Below are 12,250 nucleotides of genomic sequence, written 5' to 3' on the forward strand. Positions count from 1 at the left end.
CATCCTGTAATTCATCTTATTTACAACATGCCCCTCACATGTGCTGTTCCATAATCCCTCCCCACTCATTTTTAAATTTTGACTTCCGCCTCCGTCAATAACACCGTTCACTTCATCAGTTAATCTGCACCGTTGATTGTATCCATCAACGGCCAAACTTAAATCTCTAATGAATTGGACAAATAAGATTAACATTAATTGTAAATTATATATATTTTATTTTATTTTGTTTATCTCATAACTCATTGATATATTAATGTAATAATGATGTAATTAATGTGATAAATAAAATAAATATTTATGAATAAATTTAATTAAATAAATAAATGTAATCACATATTTATTTAGTTCTTCAATATTGATAAATAAAAATTATAAATTGTTCATAAATAATATTCCTGAATAAATTTTTCTAAATCATTTGAATTAAGAGCTCAAGAATCAAATATAAATCAAATTCAAATTAAATAATCATAATAATAATTATTTTTGTAACTTAATTCATTTTAGACTTATTTTATTTAGACTTGATTATCTTATCAATAAATATGAATAACATAAAATATAATTTCTATTGACTTATTTTACCGCCCAAAATGTGATAAAAAGAAATATTTTTTACGATTTCATTATTCTCTAGGTGAGATAATGGTGTTAGTGATTGAAGAAAATGTGGAAATTTGAAATGTTTTAGAGGTTTTTTGTGATATTATCAGGATTGTTGTTAAAAGTAATAAAAATAAGGGGGTCAATTGAAAATTTTGCTGTATTTGGAACTTTGCCGCGAATGCTAACGCTCGTAAATGACCATCTTGAAGAAGTTAATTTCGATAGTTGCCATCGAGCTTAGCAGTCGTTAGGTCTTCAATAGTTTCGATAAAAACTTAAAATGCTAAAATGATTTTTTAAAATAGAAAAATGTATTTAATCTTATTTTTTGGATTTAAACTAAAAACATTTTAATTTAGTCGTGTCAGTTTTAAAAAAAGTTCCAAATTTATATTTAAAAAACAATCTAAATTTTAAAAAGAAAATAAAAAATATTTGCCAGTTTTGGCATTTTTAATCTTTTGTTCGTGTATTTTTTTTATTTCTTAGACCATTTTTTTTCAAATATTAATGATCCCACTTCTACATACTATTCAAATATTTCACTGTTTAAATATCTTAAATTTTATAATAAAATATCTTATCAATTAAATATTTATGGTCACACCTATTAAATATATACCTCTCAAATATCCCTAATTTTGTAATTAAATATTTCACCAACCAAATATTTATGGTCACACTATTTTATAAAATTACACCTAATTTTACATTTAAACAAAATTAATATATGTTTTTAATATATTAATTTTGTATTTTTTTTCCCAAACACGTCCAAAAACAATGTTAATTAAATTTTTTTAAAAAATTATAGTTCACCTTTTGGTAGACCCAAAAAAAGAAGTCATTGGGCACAAACTTATGCCCTTTGTACCTAGTGATTTTTAAACATCTCAAAACTGTTCCTTCTAATAGGAGATATTTGAGGGGTAGGGATCCTTTGGTCCAAAATTCTTAGGACCTGTCCTATACCCTATCTACTAAATATGTAGGGTCCAATTCATTTCACCAATGAACTTGTAGCGTCTCTCTTAATCTAAAAAATTCTAGATCAGATCTAACCTCATATTTGAGAGAGAGAATATTAAAAAAAATTGTCCCTTTCAAATATGCTCCATCAGATAGAAAAGATATTTAGAAAAATATGCTCTTCAGATATACTTCCTTACATATGTCCTTACAACTCTCAACTCTGATTTTTTTTTTTTAAATAACATATTTTATAATATATTTCCTTATTTAAGTATAATTCGTTTTTAATAAAACATAAAGGTTTTCAAATGGAGTTTTTATATGCATGAAAACTAAATAGTACAAAAATTTAATAATATTTAGACATTTATATTTAGCCAGCTTACTCCTCATCATTTCCTTTTTCCTTGTCATTTCAGGAATAAAAAAAATCTTGGACAGATTGGGATGATAGTCGGAAAAAATTTACTTGTATAACTCGCGGTAAAATCCTACCAAAACAAGCGCACCTTTCACCTTTATATCCACGTTATCTCTAATGCTTTGGCGACAGTGTCTGATTTATGGTAGGACTAGAGAGGGCCATGCGCTGCTTTAGTTTTGCCGTATCAAAAAAAATCTATTGCGTCCTCCAACACTGCTATGGAGTTCCAAATGTCCTCATACCTAAAATCTCAACAGATCTTCTAGATTAAAAGTCAGGTACATCTCTCAAATAATACCAATAGGTTGTTCTCACCCTTGGAGGGTCGTCGGCCTCACGAGTGACCTTAGAGGTCACTCGTGCTTGCCCTTGTGAGGTAGAGTTCACTCGTGCGAGCGACCTCCGACCGCAAGCAACCTTCGAGATCGCTCACACTCAGTGGGTCATCTCTGTAAGTACTCCGGATTAATTTTGATGTGATCAATCAGGTTAAGTTTAGGTCATGCAGTCTTGATCCTTGTGTCTAAGTGTGTAGAAGCTTGACAACACATAAAGTCAAGCGGAAGACACATGGCACGAGAAGCGAGTCAACGGACTCGATGTATCTGAGAGACGAGGTACTGCAGAAGAATACACTAGTGGGCAAAAAGAACCTGAGCGACATTTGAGGGACAAGAAGTCGGGGAGGAAGGCTGCTCGAGGAGAAAGTCGTAGTTGGGTTCAAGGAGCTCAACTCTAGATAACTGGAACATTACCTGTTGGACAAAATAATCTATTGCCGAAAATTTTAGGAATTAGCTGAATTTAAATACATAAAATTAAATTCAACATAACTGTCGAGATGACTTGAGCAGATAATCTCAGACTACCAGCAGGGGTTGGTTTCTGCCAAGTGTTAAACGCAGATGAGTGACCGGTCGGACGAGTGAGTGAACAGCCGAGCAGACCGAGCGAGAGGTCAGGCAAGTGATTGATCGGGCAAGTGAGCGACTGAGCGAGCAAAGAAGTCGAGCGAGTGAGTGGCCGGACGGGCGAGTTGCAGACCAAGTGAACGAGCGACCGAGTGAGCAAGCAAACAAGTGGTCGAGCGAACTGAACGAGCGGCCGAGTGAACTGAAAAAGCAGCCGAGCGAACTAACCGAGCGAGCTAATGCCGAACTGGCGTGCAGCCAAGCGAAAAAGAGGTCGAGCGAGTTGCAACTGAACAGGCCTACGACCGAACGAACATAGAAGTCGAGTGAGCTGTGATCGGACGAGCGTGCAACCAAACAAAGAAGAGGTTGAGCTAGTTGCGGTCGGACGGGCGTGCAACCGAACGAACGTAGATGCCAAGCGAGCTACAGTCGGGCGGGCGTGCAGCCGAGCTAAGAAGAGGTCGGGCAACCAAAGGGCGGAGCGAATGCAAAGGTCGACCGAGTTAGTACTGGCCGAGCGAACGCAGAGGCCGACCGTGTTAGTGACCGAGCAAACGCAGAGGTCGATCGAGTTAACGGCCAAGCGAACGCAGAATTAAAGCAAGCAGATGGACTGAGGCCTGCGAGAGTTACAGTTCCCTTGAAACATATTCGCCCTACCTCTGGCTGTGCTTCGAGGGTTCCTCAGGTTGTGTGTTTCTCAAGATACAACGGTGAACCATAATTCCCACCAAGCACTGATGGTCACGGCGAACCGACAGGTACCCGATTGCTATCACGGGCACTCTGCTGAGCAGGAGATGTAAGACAGAAGAAAAGGGGAACGTAGGTTGAGAGCTTCAACTTTTAGAGCGTGTATCCTTTTACCTGTGATCACAGTCTCCTTATATAGGAGCTCAAACCAATGGGCAGCATTAATGATAGTTATTCGCTAGCCGTGAAATGGCAATGTTTCACTCGACTACATTAATCTTTAATTTAATACATCCTTTACACCCTTAAATAAGCAGCAAAATGTTTATGTAGCAAAATGTTGATTATTCCACTTGGGCAAATTTTGTCCCAATGGGTCTGGCATTCGGCGCACACAGGTCGTGCTCGCACATGAGTCAATTTGGTTCAGTGCAATCCAGACCTTGAATTTGCACCCCCCCTGCGCACCCACGCGTGAGAGAGAGTCTCTCTCCATGCATTTGTTCACATCATCAATGTATGTGAATCAAAGTCTCATTCACAATAGAGCTTCATGTCTCTTCCACCTCTTCTCCATTCACATATATCCAACAATCCTCCATATGAATGGAGATAGGGTATATGATAGCATTTAGCAGATGAGTCCAGTATAGGACAGGTAGGTTTTATCCTTTGAACCTTCCCTTGTGAAGATCTATTTACTTACTGGCTGACAGTAGACACGATGTCCTTAAATTGTTCTGTCATCTGTGTAAGCATTGACATATCTGACCCAAGACTCCATTTTGCTGAGGAGTATAAGGAACTATGATTTCATGTCTGATCCTATGTTTAGCACACAATTCAACGAATGGTAATACATATTCATCGCCTTGGTCACTTCGAACCACCTTAATTTTTCTATTAAGCTGATTTTCAACCTCATTCTTATAGAGTGCAAATTTCTCTATAGCTTCATCCTTACTTTTGAGAAGATACACATAACAGTATTTTGTATTATCATCTATAAAATTACTAAAGTAGTTATTCCCACCACGTGTTGGTGTACCTTTGAGGTCGCACATGTCGGTGTGAATTAGTCTGAGTGGCTCGTTGCTTATTTTAATATATTGAAAGGATAATCTCACACTTATGTTTCGGGTCAAGGTGGAATGCAAGTGTACTTTGCATATTTATTAATCTACACAATACATCTTAGTTAGCATGTCCTAGTCTACCATGTCACAAATATGAAGACTCAAGCATATAAGTGGAAGACCTGTTCCGGGTTCGGGCTTATCGGGAAGCTGACGTGGCGCATGCGGAGTGGGCAAGCCACGTGGTCTAGGCGCCCGGAGAGGTTCCGATCGCCTGGAATGGCCTATTTAAGGAGCCTTGACCAGAAGCTACAGAACAACACGACGTCAACTCTCGCTTCTACGAGCTGCTCAGAAAAAGCCTCCACAACGCCCGAAAGCTCCAAGGACGACTCTTTTAGAAGACTTTCTAATTCAGAGCTTTTGGTATTGTATTAATTTCAAATTCTTTTGTACTGAAATTGTAATCCTTCGATTGATTAGTATTTGCCCATCGAAAGTACTCTTACGTGCGGGCCTTGGAGTAGGAGTCGCCACAGGCTCCGAACCAACTAAAAAATCTTGGTGTCTCTGTTCTTTCAACCTATTTCTATTTCTATTCCACTGTGAGTTTTTCGAAATGAAAAGTGAAAGCCACGAGCGCTATTCACCCCCCCCTCCCTCTAGCACATCTCGATCCAACATTCCATTCTTAGACAATACAACTATGTCTGACTTAAAAGCAATGCTAAAGTCATGCTTACTTAATAGCGATCCAGACACTAGATTCTTCCGAATCTCCGGAACATACAGCACATTATTCAGAGTAAGGTCTTTGCCCGAGGTCATCTTCAATACCACTTTTCCTTGACCCATGATGTCTAAGGTTGTTGAGTTCCCTATAAATAGTTTGTCTCCATTGACTTCTTTGAAGTGTGGAGCAGCTCTTTGTTACAACACACATGTCTAGTGGCTCCAGTATCGATCCACCATTATCGCGGGTTTGAACCGATCATGTTCAGTTTTGAGACCACTACACAGAGGTCGTCCATTTCTGTTCCCTCATTCAGGTTGGCCTCCTTCTTCTGCTTTGACTTTCTGCATTCTGAAGATTTGTGACCAACTCGATCACAATTAAAGCACTTCCCAGAGAATTTCTTTTTGTCGATGCCTCCTTTGGGTCCAATCTTGGAAGACTTGAGATTCTTCCATTTTAAATTTTGACCGTGCTCGACCATGTTTACTTTCACAGTAGTATGAGAGAACAACTTTTTCTTTGAACTCTTGTTGTCTTCTTCGATGTGAAGTCTAACAATGAGTTCCTCCACATGGATCTCCTTCCGCTTATACTTCAGGTAGTTTTTGAAATCCTTCCAGCTGGGGGCATCTTCTCAATGATAGTAGCCACCTGAAAGATTTCACTCAGAACCATCCATTCTCAGTGGATCTCGTACAAGATCACTTTTAGCTTTTGGACTTGGCTGATTGATAACTAGTATTTTGATGCACTATTTTAGCTCTTATACTTAGCATTTTTACCCTCTCGTATGTTTAATTCCGCATTTATATCATGTTTTATGAGTTGAGATTTATTTGGAGTGTTGATCTAATTTTTTCTATATTTTCTGGTATTTTATCTAAAAGGTGCATCTTATTTTGTAGGGGAGTAATTTAGACCGTTGATCAAAATCAAAGAATCCAAGAGTTCATCAAGAAGAGGAGCTCCAAATCAATGTGATTCCAAATCCAATTTTAAAAACTCAATCCAATCCTCAAGTCCACTCTTAAAGCCCAATTTTAAAACCCAATTTCACTTTTCTTATTGGATTCGGATTCCTCTCCTTAATCCAAACCCGAAACCCATTAAGAATCCATTCCCCTTTTTCATTCATGCACGGCACAGTATCCCGGATCTGTTCGCGACTTCTCCTCAAGCTAGGGCTCGCAACGCCACTTCTTCTCCTTCACCGATGGTCGGCGGCCATCTCTGCTTATCCATCGCCGCCGGCCAGACTTCCCTCACCTCATCATCCTCTCCATTATCCCGCGATCATCTTCTATCCGCATCTCCTCTCTGTTCGCGATTTCCAACGGCGCGTGGGCTAGGGCAGCAAAGACGACAAGCAATTCCAGGCGGCAAGCTTCGGCTCCGATCATCCACCTCACCGGAGGGGTTCTCCGTGTTGTTTAGTCCTAGGAAAATGTACCGGTTCCACTGTACAAAATTTTTTGTACAAGTGTCGAACCTTTCCTTAAATAACCTATTGTGTTCTTTAGAAGTTAAATTAGGAATCGCAGACGGAACTTAACATCATTGATTCCAAATTTAACTTATCTGTTCTTAATGGTTTAGATTTGAATCGTAAGCGGAACTTAACACTATTAATTCAAATCCACCTATGTTATTAATTTCATTAAATATTAATTTTCAAAATTGGCTTCCAGGACTGCATGACGAGGCACATGGCCTTCTTAGATATGGGAGCAACCACCACCGCCTAGACAAAGCCTTTTAAGGAAAGCTAATATTTAATTTCCTTAAATAACTCTAGGTTAACCAAAAAGAATAATCGAATCACAAGTTCGAAAAAGAAGAAAACACAAACTCGAAAAACTAATTCGAAAACCTAGATCTAATGCATCTTGTGTTTGGAATTCATACAAAGAAAAATAACTAGCATGATGCGGAAAATAATTGCTAATTATACCTTCTCTTTGTATGCTAATGACCTCGAGATCTTCTGCTGCATTCCTCGCCTCGCCTTGGACGTCGTGTGGGCGATGAACCTCCAAGATGATTACCACCCAAAAGCTTCCTTCCTCTTCCTCTAAAAACCGGCCACCACCACCACCAAGGAGAAGAGAGCAAAAGGGAAAAGAGAGGGGAAAGGGAGGGCCGGCCACTTGAGGTTCTCCAAGCAAGAGAATAAAAATTGTTTCTAATGAAGTCTCCTCACCCCTTCTTTTATAATACTTGCCCAAGGCAAATAAGGGAAGAATTTTTACAAAAATTTAAATCTTCCTCTAGCTTTTCCTTTTCCCTTTTAATTTTCCTTTTCTTTCCTCTTGATTGAATCAATCACCAAAAATAAATTTGATGATTTTATAATTTTAAACATGGCCGGCCACCTTGCTTGGGCACCAAGCAAGGGTGGTCGACCCCCATAAGAGGAAAAGGAATTTTAAATTTTTTTTTTATAAAATTTTACAAGAAGAAAAACTCTTATAAAATTTTACAAGCTCTCTTTCCTAAAGTAGGAGTTAAAAAAAAGAAAAGTTCTAAAAATTAAAATCATATTTTAAAATTTAAAACTTCTCTTATAAAATTTTCTTTTTTAATATGATGATAAAAAATTTAAATTTTAAAACTTATCTTCCTTTTTTTTTTTGAACCATGAGGATGGTTAAAAAAGGAAAGTTTTAAAACTTTTAAAACTCTCTATTAAAACATGTGGCTTAATTCAAATAAGGAAAGTTTTAAAAATTAAAATATCTCTTTTAAAACTTATAGTTTTCTACAAAGAGAAGATTTTAAAAATTCAAAACAACCCTCCTTGTTTGAATTATTGTGGCCGGCCCCTACTAGCTTGATCTCCAACCAATAAGGCCGACCCCTTGGAAGAGGATGTGGTCGACCCTTGCTTGGTCACCAAGCATTGGACCGACCCCCTTCTTGGACACTAAGAAGAGCCTTACATTTGGATGAACTTGAGGTTATAATGAGGCTACGACAGGGACCTAGAGGAGAAATTGGTTTTGGCCTTCCGATGAACTTTAGTATCCCGGGTTCGCCCCAAACAGGGGCGGATCTAGGCGAGGGCCGGAGGGGGCTGAAGCCCTCGCCAAAATTTGCCGGAGAAAGAGCTAAAGAGGAGTCACACTTGTTCTGTGTCCGGCGGCGGCGTGAGAAGCCGACAACCACTGGACAAAAAATGAAGCAGCGACGTTTTCATCTTGTTTTTTTTTAAATAAAATTTATAGGCCTTTGCAGCCCAAGCCCAAGCCCAAATGCCCAATAGGTCATGTTTTTTTTTTTTGCCGTCAGTTCGTCAATTGCAATTTCTCCCTCTTCGCGATCGCGAATCTCGACTCCGCCTCAACAGTCGGCGACTCGACGCTTCGACACTTCGTTCTGTCGTCCTATGTTCGCCGGTCCACCACCCACCAGTCCGACACCCGCCGGTCCGCCGCCCACTGCTCCGCCCGACGGCGCCCGCTGACTGCAACAGCCAACAGCTGCCCTACCGCCCACTAGGTTCACGATCCGCCGCCTCCCTCTAAGGTTTTTTCTCTACTTTTATTTTGTTTTCTTGTGTAGTGTTGAATGTTGATTCCGTCGTCTGCCGGTCCATCGTGGCGTCGCCGACCAGTCTGCCGGCCGCCCGCGGCCCCGGCCCGCCTGTCCGCCGCGGCGTCGCCCATCCACTGCAGCAGGTCAACAGTTGCAAGCTGCTGTTGATTTGATTAATGTTTTTCTTAACTTACTGAAATCCAAAAAATACTACCCTGTTGTATGTTGAAAGTGAGTACTATTGTGATTTGATCCTAACAATTATTTAGATTAAGATTAAAACTTGTTAATTTCATTGCAGGACTCTGTGCATTTTGTCCGGGATCAGAAGGTTATTATTTGGCTCTTCCAGCAAGTACAAGTAAAGGATCTATCTTACTCTTGATTTACAACATAGGTGGGCTCACGTCATTCACATAATTTGTGAATTCAAGGTTATTTTTTTTACCTTTCTTATTATTTTTTTTACTTTTTTATTTCAATTTAAATTAAGAAGTTTAGGGTTTAAATTAGTTGTGATTTGTGAATATTAATTTAGTTACATCATATACATGACTTTATTTTTAATTATTTATTTATGTAGATTATGGAGAGGTTTTTTAAACCTAAACGTTTTCGTGAGGGTTCTTCCAATGATCCTAATATTAATGAATTTGTGGAAATTCAATCTCATGTGGAATTAGATTTAAATGATATTGTTAGTGATCCTGGATTACGAAAATCAATTGAAGAGTTTGATATTTCTATTCGAGATCAAGTCCGAAGAGAGTACTTGACTAAGGGGCCCTGCCAACCAATTGGGCATATGTATCCAAAAAGATCTTTTGGTAATCAAGAAAGGAGTTTCCAAGATAGTTGGTATAAAATATATACATGGTTAGAATATAGCATATCAAAAGATGCGGCGTTTTGCTTATGGTGTTATCTTTTTAAACCATCAAATAAAGGAGGTCGATATAAAGAGGATGCCTTTGTAAAAAATGGATTTATTAATTGGAAAAATGCTTTAGAAAGATTTAATTTGCATAATGGTGCCGTAGATAGTTGTCACAATCATGCTAGAGTACAGGTTGAATCTTTTCAAGATCAAAGACATAGTGTTTCAAATATATTACGAGCACATGGGCGAGATATAGAGGTTTCTTATCGCATCCGTTTAATAACAATGTTGGATGTTACGCGATTTCTTTTAAAGCAAGGACTGTCTTTCCGTGGACATGATGAGTCAAGTAATTCTTTAAATAGAGGAAACTTTCTTGAATTGCTTCAATGGTACAGTCAACGAAATGAGGAAGTTTCAAAGGTTGTTAATCAAAATGCTCCCGGAAACAATCAAATGATTTCTCCAGCAATTCAAAAAGACCTTACGCGTGCTTGTGCCTCTGAGATCACACTTTCCATAATCGAAGATATTGGAAACAATGTTTTATCCTTAATGGTTGATGAATCTCGAGACATTTCAGTGAAGGAGCAAATGGGAGTTGTTTTGAGATATGTGAACAAAAGAGGACAGGTGATTGAACGATTCCTTGCAATTGTACATGTATCTGACACTAGCTCTCGTTCTTTGAAGGATGCTATCGATGCTTTATTTGCGAAACATGGATTATCATTATCCAGACTGAGAGGTCAAGGATATGATGGAGCTTCAAATATGCGGGGTGAATTCAATGGATTGAAATCTCTCATTTTACAAGAAAATCCATATGCAAGTTATATTCATTGTTTTTCTCACCAATTGCAGTTAGTTATTATTGCTGTTGCCAAGAGTAATCTCAATGCGAGTGATTTTTTTAACTATGTCACTATGATTGTTAACACAACGGGAGCATCATGTAAAAGGAGAGATCAACTTAGGCAAATTGAACATGATAGGATTGTTGTAATGTTGGAGGGTGGAGACATTAGTACAGGCAGTGGAAAAAATCAAGAAACTAATTTTAGTAAGGCCAGGAGACACTCATTGAGGATCACACTACTTGACATTGGGTCGTCTATTATCTATGTGGCCTTCAGTGATTCAAGTGTTGGAGAATATTTGTGATGATTCTAGTTCTTTTGATAGTAGAGGGGTTGCCAAAAGTTTGATTCAGAAAATGGAGAATTATGAGTTTGTTTTCATGTTGCACTTGATGAAGATGATATTGGGAATGACAAATGAGTTGTCACTTGTGTTACAACAAAAGGATCAAAATATTGTCCAAGCCATAAGTTTGATTGAGAGTGTGAAAGATCAATTTCAAATATTTAGGGAAGACGGATGGCATACAATTATAGATAAAGTCAACACATTTTGTGAGTTGAATGAGATCCCAGTGCCGGAGATGAAAGACAATTGTATGATTGGTGGTCGCAGTAGACGTAGAAGGCAAGTCATCACCAATTTGCATTATTATCGTGTGGAGATTTTCTATCAGGTATTATTTTTAAAAAAAAATTATTATTATTATATTCATCGATCCTAGTTTTTTTACTTATTAATTATTTTTTTTGTGAATTATAATGTTAGGTTGTTGATTCAGTTATACAAGAGATGAATACTCGTTTTTCAGAAGTTGGCACAGAATTGCTTAGTTGTATAGCATGTCTTCATCCAAGGAATTCTTTTTCTGAATTCAATGTTCAGAAACTCGTTCGACTTTGTGATTTATATCCTGAGGACTTCTTAACAAATGATTGTATAGTTATTGAACAACAACTTCATAATTTCATTCATAATATACGACAGGATCCAAATTTTTTTGGAATTGAAGATTTGGGAAGTTTTGCTCAGAAAATTGTTGAAACTCAAAAAAATCAAGCTTATCCATTGGTTTATCATCTGATTGAGATGACATTAGTTTTACCAGTTGCGACCGCTTCTGTTGAAAGAGTATTTTCTGCGATGAAGACGATAAAAACTGATTTACGTAACAGAATGGGAGACGAGTGGATGAATGACAGTCTAGTCGTATACATCGAGAAAGATATCTTTTCAACAATTGAAAATGAGCAAATATTGCAGCGTTTTCAAAAGATGAAAAGTCGCAGGATGCAGTTACCTCCTCTTTCTTATCCAACGATCACCTAATATGTCACAAAGTGTTAACCAATACTTCAATAAGCAATAGTCTAATTGCAATTTATTAATTTAGTATTTTATCTTTTTGTGATGTCAAATTGAACTTTTTGTTATTAAATATATTTTTTATGTTACAAAAGATATTCTGTTGACTGTTAGCCCTCGTTAAAATTTCTCTCTGGATCCGCCCCTGGCCCCGAACACACAACTCAAGTTCATCGATAATAACTC

General features: G+C 37.8%; 1 protein-coding gene across 1 annotated transcript; it reads left to right on the plus strand.

Moving 5' to 3' along the window:
• Positions 1 to 6,637: 6,637 nt before the first annotated feature.
• LOC122048814 (zinc finger MYM-type protein 1-like) lies at positions 6,638 to 12,028 on the plus strand. The gene is made up of 6 exons (XM_042610337.1): positions 6,638 to 6,743; positions 8,986 to 9,101; positions 9,260 to 9,313; positions 10,154 to 10,742; positions 10,975 to 11,375; positions 11,468 to 12,028. The coding sequence occupies exons 1-6, from the start codon at positions 6,638 to 6,640 to the stop codon at positions 12,026 to 12,028; spliced, it is 1,827 nt and encodes a 608-aa protein (XP_042466271.1).
• Positions 12,029 to 12,250: the final 222 nt, after the last annotated feature.

Source organism: Zingiber officinale, chromosome 2B, assembly GCF_018446385.1.
Source record: "Zingiber officinale cultivar Zhangliang chromosome 2B, Zo_v1.1, whole genome shotgun sequence".
Classification (NCBI taxonomy): Eukaryota; Viridiplantae; Streptophyta; class Magnoliopsida; order Zingiberales; family Zingiberaceae; genus Zingiber; species Zingiber officinale.